Below are 15,863 nucleotides of genomic sequence, written 5' to 3'. Positions count from 1 at the left end.
TATATATATATATATATATATATATATCGGGTACCCATCGGGGCCGGTTTCGGGTACGGGTATGGGTACCCGACATGTAGAACCATCCCCATCCCCATCCCCGCTTTTTATATTTGGGTAATACCCATCCCCGTCCTCATCCCCGGTCAACTCGGGGATTTACCCGGTCAACTCGGGTTAGGGTTTCGAGTACCCGTTGGGTACGGTTTTTTTTGCCATCTCTAATCGCTTTTAGCATTGGATTTTATGACATCAGTTGGAGCATGGGAGGCGAGATAGTTTGGAAAATTATTACCAGATGAGGCTTTCATTCAGAAGTCGTGTTGGGCGAATGTATATGTCTTTTGACTCAGCAACCGAGCAAGAATATGGTGTTTCAGTTAGTTGGAGGACAAGGTGGGACTAGGGAGGTCTCAGCCGCTTTTGGGAAGCAGCTAGAGGGCATCGAGGTAAGTCAAGGCAGTATTGTGATTTGGGACTCGTGCGTGGAGCCACGTGTTATTCGAAAATTTTGGTTATCCACTTGCAGCCTGGATTGGATAATCTTAGAGTAAATGATTTGACCCCGATGTGCAACTCTCGTCAGAGTCTAACTGTTGCAGGGATGAGTCCTCTACTCGAAGGATTATCTAAGCCTTCTGTCAAGTGTAAGTGTTCCATAACAATATTGGTTAGTGATCATGTTTCCATTAGAAGCATCATGATAGTCAAGGGTTGGAAGCGTTTTGTTTTGATCTGGAATTCAATGAGGTTTCGGCATTGTGGTGATTCATTATGGACAATCTATCAGGAGTCAGACCAATTTGAGACTTCATATTTTGGGTTTTCGGGTAAGGTAGAAATGGTTTATGAAAGGGATTAAGGATTCGTTCTTCATCAGGGTTGGAGAGTGTAACACCCATAAAAATTCGAGCCAATTTAAACTTTTTAAAAACATTTCAAATCCATTAATCATTACAAACTTGTTTTTCAAAAGTATCATATCAGAGCATCCCAGAAACAAATTCATAAAAAGTAAGGATCTGTACGATCACGCCTTAGCCTTTTCCCGATCTCCTGAAGTACTCGAAACAATAAACTGAAACTGTAAGCCTGAAATCTTAGTGAGTTCCCCCAAAATACGGATACATATACAGTTCACATAATCATGTCAGCAACTTCATAACATAACAAACTGAAATAGCATAAAATGGGTCCACAACTTTACATACTGGATTACCCCCTGGGCCCACAGTGTGAGTCTGGATTGCTTCCACAGCTCACATCTGGCTTGCCATCGAGCCCACTGTACGAGTCTCTCTTAGTCCGTAACTGGAATGCTCCTGGGTTTGTTGGATTACCGCACAAAGTAGTCTCACATCAACCCATCCCACATAACATATCAACATGTATCATAACTAATTTACATACATATAATCATATAGTATCACAAGTAGTCTACCCGACTAGCATATCAACTGGCAGACATCACTAACTCAACTCAGCATATCAATAACTGTTAGGATATCAAATCCAGTGGGCCAACCTTGGTGCCTTATACCCCTTATTATAGTGAGGATAACTCACCTTGCAAATGTCGTCTCGGTAACTAAACTCCAACTCTCAGATCACGACCGCAACTCTACCGCCCACTATCATAATAGACCCATACTCGTAAGTTCTCAATCTTCCAAGGTACCCCCTAAGTCAACTAGTTAACCCCATGGTCAAAGTCAAATTCATAGTCAAGGTCAATAGTCCATGTTTACCCTTACTCGTCGAGTACCCTCGACTATTCGCAGAGTTCCTCGGAATACTCGTCCATTCGCCGAGTCCCCAGAGTGACTCGTCGAGTTCCTATGGTTTGCGATCGAAGCCCTAAGGACACTCGTCGGTTTTCCTTCTTGCAACTCGATAGGTTCACACACATTAATCAATTTGGGGAAACATTAACCGATTCGTCGAGTTGTTCATCCAACTCGTCGAGTCTATGGCAATCTTCATTGGGCTCGCTGAGTTGTTCATCAAACTCGTCGAGCTCTATGCCTACCTTCATGTGACTCGCCGAGTCGACTATGTGACTCGTCGAGTCCCTTCAATCCTTTAACCATGAAGACACCTTTTGAGCCATGCCAATGCCCTAAATTACATATCCAACTTCCCTAGGCTTGCTTACCATGTAAAGTTGCAAACTTTATGTGCATGGATGGCTAAAAAGGCTCTAAATGACAAATCCAAGCTTATAAAGGGGCTTTAGACTCAAGGGAGGCTTCATTCATGACCAAAACTCAAAATTTTTGAATCTAAATCCCAAAAAGGGTCCAGATCTGAAGTTAAAATTTCAGATCTAGCTTATACACCACAATATCATCATAACCAAGCCAAAATAACCCTAAATCTCACCCAAAAGAGGTCTAGAAAGAAATGAGGTAAAGGTGGCAACTTGATACCTTTAAATGATGCTACCAAAGGTATATTTCTGATTCCCCACACTTTCCTTGCTTCTAGCCTCTTGCCTTCCAAGCTCTTCTTTCCAATGTTTCTCTTTCCAATCTTAAAACACACTAGAATGAATCACCACACGGATTAGGGTTCTCTGCACTCTCAAGGGGCTGTAAAGAGGCCAAAGGGATATATGATTCTTCAAATAGGGTGCAAAACCTTGGTATTTAGGGTTTCATCTGCCATCTCCTACTCATCGAGTCCCTTCTTGGACTCGGCGAGTAGGCTACTAAATTTGCGAACCAACCCGCTGCTACTCGACGAGTAGGGCAACCAACTCGTCGAGTAGACCTTGGAAACAAAATAATTATTATTTAAATCAATACCTGAGAATCATGGCATTACAGAGAGTTCTACTAAGGTTGTGTTCAGTAGTTGTGGGAAGGCCGTTGTGTGCTTGGGGTTGTTGCATTCTTTAGGCTGTCTGGCGTGTCGGGGATGGTAAAGAATGATTTTGAGGATGAAATCTAATTAAAATAGGGTAGAGTTGGAACACCCAAAATATCAAGGAGTGATTTTAGGGAATAAATCTCATGATTTCTCTTTGGACATGGTGTGTTGAAACCTCAAGACGGAGTGACGATATGACTTTGGCCTGTGAAGTTTAATAGACCAACACGACGTGTTTGTGCCTTTACACCGCATGTTGGCGGCTGGTGGAGAAACCCTAAATTTTAGGGTGTTTCACCCTATATAAAGACCTTAAGTCCTCATGGATGGCCTCCTTATTAGCCTCCATTGCCACTAAAATCCTAAAACCAATCCCTAAGTCTCTTGGTGGTGTTCTTGAGCTTGTAAGAAGTTCTTGGTGCTCATTTGTGGCCTTTTAGATGGAAGACGAAATCTTGAAGTTGTCTTGCTTGGTGGAAAGGCTTTGGATCCATAATCATCTTCTTTTGTGCACGCTTTCTAAGTTATTAAGTGTGAACCTTGACTTAGAGATGTCTAGATCTCCTCATATCATGCTTTGTTATGCATTTGGTCCCTTTTTGGGTTGACGAGTGAGTAAAGTCGTTTTAAGGACTTGTTATTCCAGATCTGAGTGGTATTAGACTCTTTGAGCATAAAGGTGGAAGATTTATGAGATAATGGGTTTCATGCATGCATCAAGTCACTTGTTAAGTCCCCTTTTAAGATTAAGAGCTTCATTTACGCATGTATAAACATAAAGTTGGCAACTTTACGTGGTTTTCCATCTCAAGGAACTCATATGTATGTTTTGGGCTTATGTCTTCAAGGATTAAGTGCTTATTGGTTAAAGCCTTACATAATCAAACTTTGTGGTTTGGGTTTTTTGACCTTTTGGTGGTCCTAATGGGTAAAGTTGGAAACTTTTCCCTTCTAATTCTCATTTTGGTCAAGATCTGAGCTTGGGGAGCTCTTGGAGTCGAAGAAAACAACTTAATGTATTAAGCTGTTGGAACACGGACAAACACGGCGTGTTTAAAAGGCAATACAACGTGTTGGATGGGGTTTTCCCCACTATGGGGGATAAAAGAGAAACACGGTATGGTCAAGTGGCAACACGACGTGTTTGGTCAACATTGATGGTTGACTTTAACTTTGACCAACAGTTTGATCAGGATTAACCATGAGATATTTTTGGGCCATGTTTGGGCCTTTTGGATTATAGGTTTGAGTCTTGGTCTTGGGCCAGACTGGATAAGGGGGTAAAAAAATCATTTCACCCTGAGTATGAATTAAAGGACATATATTCAACTCTAATTGTAATTTGGATGTTATTTGATAATCATAGATTCAAGGAATTATCGGACCAACTGTCAGGGATTATCAGTGTGATTCAGCAGTGTGAGGTGAGTTTCCTCACGGTACTACGGGTCGAAGGCAACAATGCCAGCCCATTTGGTTTATGTATTATAAGAAGACCAGTGGGTGGCCCTTGGTATTTATATGAAAGACCAGGAGGTGGCTCCTGGAAAATATGTAAGCATGACCAAATTTTGGACTTTGACAATTAAGTAGATAAGTAGTTGTTGATTGTATGCTAGTTGTCTTTGTGATGCTTGCATGGAAGACCAGGAGATGGCTTTTGGCAGTTGTCTGTAAGACCCATGGTTTTGGTCCCCGTCCTAGCAAGGACAGACCATGATACGAGTCGCGTCCTAGCAAGGACAGACCATAATAACAAGACTATGGTTGTCACACACCCTTTATGATATGTATGATATGCATGATATGTATGGTATGTGGTGTTTTGGGGAAATAACTAAGCTTTGTGCTTACAGTTGTGGTTTATGGTTTTCAAGTAATTCCGGTTCGAAAGGGAAGGGTCCGACTTGATTGCAGCGCATACACCCGTTTTTTCCGTAACTAGTGATTTTGGGATTGTACTATGATAATTTTTTTTGCTTGAAATGCTTTTAAATGTTTGAATAAAAGATAAAAAAGTGTTTTGGTTATGTTAAAAACGAAAATTTTACACTGTGATTTTCCGGATGTTTCAAGTTGGTATCAGAGCCTTGGTTTCAGGGATTCAGGCATACTCTCGGGTATACCTGGATTCAAACTGAGGGTTTGGTGAAAATTTTCATAAAATAAATGTTTTATTAAAAGGGTTTCTAATCAAAGAAAGGGGTGTGATGCATGCAATCGGCTGAGCTCAAGTAAGTGATTCTCAGAATACCCATACATGTTTGTCATGATTATATGTATGAGAATTTCATGCTAGGATGAGGCTAGGGATACTATCAGGAATTTCATAATAGATTAACATGATATGTGATGCCTTGTTGCCTACGGAGCATTAGATTCCATGTTGGATTGGGAATATGTATTGGTATCGGTAATTGCTAAGTGTATGCTTTAAAAAATTATGTACGGTTAGGATCTTATAGCCCTAGAATGATTGATTTGGCCTTATTTCCCGTTCCTTGTTTGGTTGTGGTCCTAGGGTAGAGTCTTTTATTCAACGCTTTATTTGATCCTGTATTTGTGTATAATTTGCATGCATAAGGCAATCGGCAATGAGAGTGGAAGCTCCTATCATTAGCTGTAGTATGTGAGCTTGAATGTTCTTGGTTATTCTATGGATTGGATTGCTATTGCACGAATGCCTCTTACTTTATGCTTTGTGGGACTCTTAAATGATGTGAGTTAGCTATTAAGTGAATATGTTAAGTCACACGTAATAAAGGTTGAATAATCTCAGAGTGATGGATTTGGCCCTATTGCGCAACTCTCGTTTGAGTCAAACCATTGTTGGGATGAGCCTTTTACTCAAAGGATTATATGAGCTTTGTTGCATGTGGTTATATTCATGAGGTAGCTAATTAACATTATGGGGAGTTCTTTAGCAGCTGATGGCAGGGTGAGGTCGAAAACCTAATGCTTCAGTAGGTTTAGTTGCACTGGTTAGCGAGCATTTAGAGCATCACTTTGAGAGAGTGACTTAGAGGATTCGGGATGACCCTTGAGGAAAGTATGGATAGGTGTGGAATGTAGTATTGGTCCCGTACTACTGAAAGTACATGATCCATACTCAAATCAGGAAGGGTCCTGGAGAATCTAGGAAGCCAGTGGGATGAGGAATTCTTGAATATGTTTTGATTATTTGCATGTTGTATTTCAGTTTAGCGATGAGCACTCAGGGAGGAGGTTTAGGTTCTGGTTTCGATTCAGGTGCAACTACTGATCCGATTAGCGAGTAGATGCTGGAGTTCATCTCACCAGGTATGGGGATAAGGTTCTATCGATCATTATTTTATTGTTTCTGTGCCATTTGGTTTATGTATTATAAGAAGACCAGTGGGTGACCCTTGGCATTTGTATGAAATACCAGAAGGCAGCTCCTGGAAAATCTATATGCAAGACCAAATTTTGGACTAGTAGATAAGTAGTTGTAGATTGTATGGTAGTTGTCTTTGTGATGCTTGCATGGAAGACCATGAGGTGGCTTCTGACACTTGTCTGTAATACCCAAGGTTTTGGTCCTCGGCTTGACAAGGAAAGATCATGATACGACTCGCAACATAATAACAAGACTATGGGTGACACATAACACCCTTTATGATATGTATGATATGCACGAGATGTATGGTATGTGGTGTTTTGAGAAACTCACTAAACTTTGTGCTTACAGTTATGGTTTATAGGTACTTCATGTTCAAAAGGAAAGAGTCCGACCTGATCGCAGCGCATACACCCGTGTTTTCCGCAACTCGTGATTTTGTGATTGTACTCTGATAATTGTTTTGTTTGAAATGCTTTTAAATATTTGAATAAAACATAAATGAGTGTTTTGGTTACGTTAAAAACGAAAATTACACTGTGATTTTCTAGATGTTTCAATATAAATACGCTTAATGAGAGCGTTACTTTTTCATCTAGACATAAGGTTAGTCAGGATGTTGCAAGGTATTATACTGAAGAAAGAAACAAATTACATGCTTACTTGAGTAATCTAACTAACTAGACTTTTGCCACATGTGTCCGGAAATGCAGTCGAAATACGACATGGATTGGGGGTACATTCAACAATCTCATTGATTATATATATATGCTTCACGATGTTCTTTGATCCAAAAATGAAATGATCATCTATGGAACATGCATTTAAGAAGATGATCTCGCACAGGAAGAAAACCCGATGTCAAATTCGGCCATACACTTGAAAGTGACATCCATTGTTTAGGAGGTTAAAAAGATGAAACATTTATTTATAATATACAAAAACAAATTCAAAAACTGTGGATCGTGTCAAACGGAAAAGCATGAAGAGGTGGTGGTTTTTTATAACGATAATGACTTTTTGGACGATCTCTTAAACATTGAAGATACCGAGTTAAAAATATATTTGAATGGGCCCAAAGTATCTTATAGTAAAGAGGTTGACATTATCAAGTGGTGGAAACAAAATGGGTTGGGTTTCCATATCTTTGTTCGAATGGGCAAATGTAATTTCTAATATCTTTTTAGTGATTTTGAGTTTATTTATAATAGAACTAACTTATAATTTTTAATAGTTATGTTTGTTGATATTTTGAACATATAAGTTTAGGCCGTGACACAAGGCCGGTCCATTGGTCCATGTTGCCCTGGGCGAGTCGCCGAGTCTAATAATAATGCCCATTTGTTCGTGTCACCCACCACACAACACTTATTACAAAATTTTATAAAAAAAAGTGCTCTAAATTCATCAATTAACTAAAACTCAATACATGTAAAAAGTTAGCAAAAATCAACTTTGCAATTTGTATATTTTTTGAAGCAATTACATTAATTACTATATGATTGTTAACAATAAAAAAACAAAATACAATACTCAAGATTGCTAATTTATTGGTAATATAAGCACCGACCCACGAATACGAAAGATGAACAGCATCATTGGTTATGGTTTTAAATTGAATTTGCCATCCATTCTTGCTTCACGTTTTAACTGAATTAGCTTTAGTTACCGAATTTAAAATCAAATCCATGTATACATAGATTATTAAATATGAACATTATATAAAGAGGCAGTAAATATAACTAATTTACTACATTTGGTCCTCATATTCTTTGGTGTACTATTTGACTTCTTTGGTTATCAACTTCGTGTTTCCTGTTAGCAACATTTTCCTTACTCGAGAGTTCATTCTCGTGCTTCTTTGCTAAAGAATATTCTTTATTCTCTTTTGTTTCTTCAAAAGAGATTCATGATCCAATTGTCTTGCCTTGTTTACTTCAACCATTTCTTCACACTACAATTAGCTTATAAATTTGTAGGAAGAGTGTTTACTTACATTGCTTCGTTAGAAACATTAATATACTAATGATGTAAATTAAAAAAAAAACTGCATAATTTTGGAAAGGTTTCACAAAAGTTCAGACCATACTATTTCAAGTCATAGAAAACAATCTGTGGAAGAAAACTGACAATAAGCATTCATTTAAAAGGCATCTAATAGAATACTAGAGTTAGGAATCGAAAAACTTACTACTTGGCTGTTGGAACTCGAGAAAGGGAACAAATCACTTAGTTGTTGGCTGCTTGAACTCCAAAAGAACATAAATCACTCAAAAAACATTCAATAAAAACACATCTAATAAGAATTAGGGGAATATAGGATTATGAAGTTCAAAACGTATCACATAAAGAAATTTGAAATACCAGAAAAACTTACTGGATTAGGATTTAGGACCTTAGGAGGACGAATTCATTCAATCACGGTATGTCGGTATCGCACCTTTGAATCTTCACTTTAAGTCTCTAACACAATAGAATAACAGATTAAGAGCAATAGAAAGAAAGAAGTAGAATATAGGATTTAGAAAGAAAGAAAGAAGAATATAGGAGAAGTGATCGAGAGAGAGTGCAAGAGAAACGTTGAAGCAGTGAAGCGGACGAGACAGTAGGCGATCGATGCAACTATGGAGGACTAAATCTTAATTTTAAATTATAATCGTCCATCTCCATTCTCTAGAAGGGACGCCTCGTCTTCTTCATCTTCAATTATTAGGCGATCGAAGAGTTACCACTCACCATACGAAATTGATTGTAGTTGCCGCTAATTATGTCTCCAAGAAGCAAGAATCGGCTGCCCTTGACGTTTAGAAGGGAATGCATCTTTACTGGACTACTAGCTTTCTTAATATGACCCAAATATACAATACTAACTATAAGAGGCTTTGAAAAACTGACACCCACTAGAAATCGCTGCCCTGGGCCGGCCCAGCTCGCCCTGAGCTTGGGCCGACACTGCCGTGACAACTGGTTCAACACGTAAACTTGCGGTCACAATATGCTTCGGGAATTGTACCGACAACTTTAAGACTTGTACCATGTGAAAATCTGGTTTTATAGGTACGATACCGCGTACCTCGATCCATATATGCATATCGGTTTTGGTGCCAATAGGGTACTGGTCAGAGGGGTGGAGCTATGTAGGAGCCTCTACCCCTCACATTTTCAGGCGCAGTAAAAAAATTTTGAATTTTTTTTTTATCAGTATCGTTATTTTTTTCTGATTTGTTACCCCTAAAAATTAGGTGTGTTACCCGTGAGATTTTTTTCTGGCTCCGCCACTGACCGATGAGGTTTAAAACCGAGCCTAGCCCTAAATTATAAACACTAAAAATTCAATATTGAAGTAAAACCATGAATGACTCGTAAACTTAAGAATGTTTATGGTATTTTCCCAGTGTTTAATTAGTATTGGTTATTTTGTCCTGCTCCCTTTTCCGGTTGGTTTCTTTTCTACATACATAACAAATTATATAGATCGCCGAAGATTATGAGTCTATTTTGGTAAATGATTCGAGAAATAAAAACTATATTTAAGAGTTTATATCTTAAAATCAATTTTTAAATGCTAAATGGACCTTGATTAACAAAACCAATATATAAAAATAAGAATCTAAACACGTTGCAAAATGAAAATATGGACATTAAATGTTTGTAATAGAAAAAGTTGATCCTAAACTATTATATTTTTAAAGCATTATAATTCAAAATCCTATCGACTTATACTTTTGTACGTATTGCTTTGGTTAGAGAACTCTAAAAAGAGAATTACATGTGTATTCCTAACTATATTTACACTCAAAAAAGAATTAAACAAAAAGCCAAATACATAAATCAAATCAATATAATGCCCTCGATTGAAAAATCTCCAATCTCTGTTTGGCTTCCAAAACAAGTGTTTCTAAAGAAGAATCTTGCATCAAATGACCTTGTTTCAACGCCCATTGAAGCACAATCAGCACATCTTCTTGAGCTAATGTCTCGCTATCGGGCACATGTAACGCGATATAGCAAAGAAGAATTAAGCCTGGTAGTTGTGCCATTTGTTCCCCAAAATAAGTTAGTTGAATCAAGTACTTAGGCGCTCCCGCCTCTAATATCGCCTTGCAATGGTTCACGTGCAAATAGTTATCCGTGCACGCGAACTTTATCAGTGCAATAGCCGCCTCTGCTGACACCTCAGATTCCCTCTCATCAAGAAGCCTCACCAAAGGAGGGATGAGCCTTGTTTCAGTGGCTCGAAATGTGCGGGCCAAGTTTCCAATTGATTGGATGCTTGGGATAAGGAGATCCGAGTCTCCTTTGTTAACAATTTTAAGCAGCTTGTCCACAACCTCACGAGCGGTTGGAGACGTTGGCTTAAAGGCTGAACGTCGCAACTCAGCTTGACGTTCAGCCACCGCAGTGATTTCCATCAATGCCATTATTGAGTTATATTTTACTTCGTCTTCACCTTTTTCCAAGAGAACTGCAAAGCACAAAAGTGCTCGGGATTCTGTTATTGTTTTACAAATGGAGAAGTTATCGGCACAAAGGTGCCATAGGGCTCGAGCAGCCATCGCCTTCATTTCAACTCTTGTGGCCGGATCTTCGAATTCCCTCCTTTTGATGCTTGCCCCCGGCAATGCAACACGTCTTCTACTCTTTTCTCTTCGTTGTTGTGGTGGGGTTTGGTTCACCTTCATACTAGGCCCCGATTTAATGGTTACACTATTACTCGTTTGATGCATTTCACCAGAATCTAGACCACCGGGACGTGCCACATGGCACTTATCGTTGTTATCTTGCGAATTCTTGGCATTGTGAGCCGAATTCGCGACAACAACCGCATGCATCGATGGTATATTGTTTGGCATATTGTTTTTGTTAACGATCGTGTATTTGCTATGTTCTTCAATCGTCTCGTATGCTAAATGACTCACGAGTAACCGAATTGTGTTGTTTTGCAAGAAATGATCTTGACACTTTGGATGGTTGGCTGCTAACTCGGATATGGCCCATGTGACACTAATTTGAACCTTCATGTGCCCTTTTTTAAGTATTTTTGCGAACACCGAACAGACGCCTGCATTGACGATTTGTTCGACGCTCTCTGGGTCGCGACCGAGCAAACCTATTGCTCGAATCGCGCTCTCTTGCCCTTCCATTCTACCTTCCTTAGCTAGTTTCAAAAGAGGTGGCACACCACCTTCTTCTACAATCAATCTACCGTATCTATCATTATCACGTGCCAATGAAACAAGTGATCCCGCTGCATCGGCTCGATCATCGAGGGTCCCACAACAAAGGACTGCAATTTGCTCCCATATTAAGCAAAGCATCGGCTCATTGGCTACAATAGGCGGCAACCCAACACACTCATCGTGACGTTCCTCCGCCGGAGTTGAGACACGGAGGAGCCATGACACGTCTCCGATTGAATTCTCAATCTGCTGTGAAAATTTCTTAATGGCGGCGGCGGGGATGATGGTGAACACCCGTTGTAAGCCATTAGCTCTGCATTTGAATACAAGTTGCAGGGTCTTGTCTAAAATCTGTTCTGTATTATCGATGATCCGGCGGGTGGGTCGTTCATAAAGGTCATTGCTTGAACGTGCGGCTTGCCGGAGGAGAACACCGAGTTTCTCTGTCCTGCTTTTGATATCGGCGCAATCTTGTTTGAATGAGCAAGCAAAATCTGCCTCTTTTACGATTTGGTCTGCCAATTGAATCGGTCTTGCTATGATCTGTTTTACGATGTCCGCCATCGCCAACGGCGGACCACCTCCGTCGCGTCGTTGGAATTTAAAGAGAGAGAAGGTGAAGGGTTAGAGAGAGAAATGGGTGATTCCGAAATCGATATCGATGTTTCTTTAGAATAGAGAAAATGAGATGTGTGTATATATCATGAAATGTTGTTAAAACATTTCGATGATCATTAAACCAGAGGCTTTTGAAATATCTGAAAAGGGTTTGTTTTTTGTTTTTTGCTTTTTCAAGAAACAACCATAAAAGATGGGTGGCGACGGCGGCACGCGACGGTGATGAGTGGCGGGAGAAGAGAGAGAAGGACTGCAGAGGGTTAAATGCAAATTACTTGTATCTTTTTGGGACCCTATCTTTTTTTTTTTTTTTTTTTTTTTTTTTTTTTTTTTTTTTATATTTTTAAATTAAATGTGTTAATATTTTGAAGATTTAATGAACCAAAAAAGACGGTTACAAACTACATGTTTGTGGTCAAAAAAGAAATTGCGGAGGTAAATATGGCCGTTAATTAATATACAATAAATTACCATGTATTTTAAAAAGTTTTAATATCATAGAAAAAAAACTTAATTCAATTTATCATTTTTCAAACCTTAAAAAAAAAACAAGAAACAATTGTCAGATATCATCTCTGAAAATGACACATAAACTCAAACATTATCTATGAAATTCATTAAAACTAGTAAAAAAATCCGAACTTCGTCTTAGGTCCTTTTTTTTTAAATTTTTTTTTTTTTTAATTTTAAAATTTTTTTTTTGGGTAAATTTCACCAATCATCCCTCGTGTATATATCAGAAAACGTGTTTAGTTCATATTTTCAAAAATTATCTCGGATCATCTCTGAATTTGTTTTTTCTTGCACGTTTAGTCCCTATGGACATGACATTACTATTTTACCCTTAATAAATTTTTTTTCATTTTCTTTTATTTCTTTATCAATTAAAATTAAAAAATAAATACATAAAAAACATCCCCACCCCTCCCCTTATACCGACAACCACAACCTCCGCTACCTTCAAGTTCGATACCATATTTAGCCACAAGCATCGTCGAAAACCGCCGAAAACCTCTTTCTGTCACCCTTAAATCACAATACATCACTTCCCTTCTCCCCCGTTCTCACCTCCTTCGCAGACCTACATCATTGAACCAAACCATGATCGCCACCATATACCACCTGCTACCACCTTCTATCACCCTCTCTTACTCCGATGACATCGTCCATGTGACGATGGAGGCCCGGATCGATCTACACATCTGTCGGAAATCGATCAAAACATATGTTAGAAATCATCGATCTTAATACCCTAGCTAATGGACATCCATGACGACGTACAAATGAAGAAGGAGATCAACAACTTCAGTCGATTTGAAACCCTGATCGATGGAGATGATCATGTTCGTGAAACCCTATGTTCTTGAAGGTGAAGGAGGCCGGAGACGAATTTGCACTTCGACAACCATCTAAAACCCTAGTCGTCGTAGGCTTTCCTTTTCAATTCCTCATTGGTGCTCCTCCTCATTCTTCTTTCTCTAGAAAACACACCACTCCTTCTTCCTTCTCCTACTCACTCTTTTTCGATCGTCGTTAACCCAACAATGATATACACTTCGACACCCACCCAAAACCATCAGCGAGTTGTAGGTCTCCTCTTTCCCTCTCATCAAGTCCGTGTCTTTTGTGTTTTTATTTTCTCGATCAGTAACGTAGTGAAAGTGTGGGGAAAGTTCGTCGGAGGGTGGTCAGTGACTATATGTGTGTGTGTGTGTTTGTATGTTTCTATCCGATCGGTAACATTAAAAGGTGGATGGGTTGGGGAAAGTGAAGGGGATGGGTGCAATTATTATTATTTTTTAATTGAAAATGATAATATAGATAACAAATTAATTGAACAATAAAAACACAAGGGTATAATTGTCATTTAAAATTTGGCAATGACTAAGTTCGCAACAAAATTGTCTTTCAGGGATGAAACTTGCAACGTTAAATCAAACCAGGGACGGTTCGAGTTAATTTTTGAAAATAGGGACTAAACACGCTTTCTGACATATGCACGAGGGACGGTTGGTGTAATTTACCTAATTTCTTTTTGTTATTATTCCGATTGATTCAATAACCATATCAGGAAATAATCATATTATGATTTGAAACTCTACTTACTATCACATACAAAACCATATTCTTGTGACAATCTATAAAATGTCCAAAATACCCTTGTAATTTATTATTACACCTAGGGCTGTAAACGAACCAAACGAACACGAACAACGTCTTGTTCATGTTCGTTCGTTTAAGTTAGTCGAACAACAAATGAACACGAACGGATAAACGAACGAGATTTTCTTGTTTATGTTCGTTCGTTTAACAAATTACTTTGTTCATGTTCGTTCATATATGTTCGTGAACATGCTAAACGAACATAAACGAACAAAGATAAAAAAAACACAATTGAACATATATGAACATAAACGAACATATAATATAGCTATATAATAAAAAATAATTGAAAATAGATGAATATAAATAAACTTAAACGAACAAACATAAACGAACGTAAATGAACATCATAAACGAACGTTCACGAACATAAATGAACGAACAAGATCATTGTTCATGTTCGTTCATTTAACTAAACGAACGATAATTTTTGTTCATGTTTGTTCATTTATTAAATAAACGAACTTCCCGCCGAACAGTTCACGAACGGTTCGCCGAACGTTCAGTTCGTTTACAACCCTATTTACACCAGAACCAAACACATAAAACTTACATTAAGAATTTAAATTTCTTAGGAATCAAACTTGCTATCCAAAATAGTTTTCCTGAACAAAAACATGTTTGTTACCGATTTAAATTATTTCTACTAGCATTATGATAATGAACTATCAATCTTCATGTTAATGTACTCAATTCAACTAAAGATTTTCCAGTACACTCTTTATATTGCAACACTTCAATTGTTAAACGTTGAACACAAGATTCATCTACATCTATTGTTTTGATAAACACATTACTTGCAACTTCAATTTTGCATACATAAAAAGACGGGTACCTGAGAGTGATCAAAAGCACCAGGGATGTCCTAGGCAACATGTAATGGAAGATAAAAAGTTGCACATCCACCGGAATACACAATCACATCCTTTACAGTCTTGCCAGAACAAATCTTGTATCTAAAATCTTTGCAGTCTTCTGCACCTACATTTGTTTTCGTATTCACACCAATATATGATTCATATAAATCGACCAATAAGAGAATGCCACACGAAAAGCGATTTTTTTTGTTTTATATAAATATAGTCTAAAGAAAAAAGTAAGTTTATTAATAAAAAAGGTAACTTACCTGGTCAAACAAAAATCAGATAAACATAAATCTATAATCTTCATTGGAGAATCTGTCTTTTGTATTAAAAATAAATTTCTACCCAAGCATCATCGTGTTAAAATGAAGCTAAAAACCATCATTTGATTGCTCCAAATGAGATTTAATTAAAAAAATAACCTTATATGCAATGGATACCTCTAGATTTAAATCACGGTGTACAACTCATTGTAGATGAATAAATGAAGCCGCATTTAGTATTTGCATAACAATGGATTTAGAATCGTGTTTTGTATATCTTCCACCTTTGCAACAATAAATGTGTAAAATTTAGAATCCATGTGCAAATTAAGAATTAATTGGTTCAAGTACTTAACCTCGAGAATATCCGATTTAGAAGCTCTCCACCTTCACACAATCTATCAGACAAAAGTATTGTTATACATCAAAATTAAATTGTGGGAATTGTTGCAAAATATGTTCATGTATAAGGCAATAAAGTACAATGCTATTATTTTGTATTAAATGGAGTAGTATGATGCTATTAAAAGATACTTTTTCGAAAAGT

General features: G+C 37.9%; 1 protein-coding gene and 1 long non-coding RNA gene across 2 annotated transcripts; both read right to left on the bottom strand.

Annotated features, from left to right (window-relative positions):
• Window positions 1-7,873: 7,873 nt before the first annotated feature.
• On the bottom strand, window positions 7,874-9,056 carry LOC145035949 (uncharacterized). The gene is made up of 2 exons (XR_013678412.1): window positions 8,966-9,056; window positions 7,874-8,692 (listed from the first exon to the last, which is right to left on the bottom strand). It is a non-coding gene; the product is annotated as an uncharacterized LOC145035949 (long non-coding RNA).
• A 906-nt stretch (window positions 9,057-9,962) lies between these two features.
• LOC145033606 (uncharacterized) lies at window positions 9,963-12,318 on the bottom strand. Its single transcript, XM_078982188.1, has one exon. The coding sequence runs from the start codon at window positions 11,971-11,973 to the stop codon at window positions 10,066-10,068; it is 1,908 nt and encodes a 635-aa protein (XP_078838314.1). The 5' UTR covers window positions 11,974-12,318; the 3' UTR covers window positions 9,963-10,065.
• Between the last annotated feature and the right edge of the window lie 3,545 nt (window positions 12,319-15,863).

This window comes from Lactuca saligna, chromosome 3 (assembly GCF_052625555.1).
Source record: "Lactuca saligna cultivar CGN05327 chromosome 3, ASM5262555v1, whole genome shotgun sequence".
NCBI classification, from domain to species: Eukaryota; Viridiplantae; Streptophyta; class Magnoliopsida; order Asterales; family Asteraceae; genus Lactuca; species Lactuca saligna.
Note: the sequence above shows the minus strand (reverse complement) of the source record. Positions and strands in the feature narration are given on the sequence as shown.

Excerpts from the sequence above, each read along its gene's own strand:
- LOC145033606 (XM_078982188.1), bottom strand. The coding sequence starts at position 11,973 with ATGGCGGACATCGTAAAACAGATCATAGCAAGACCGATTCAATTGGCA.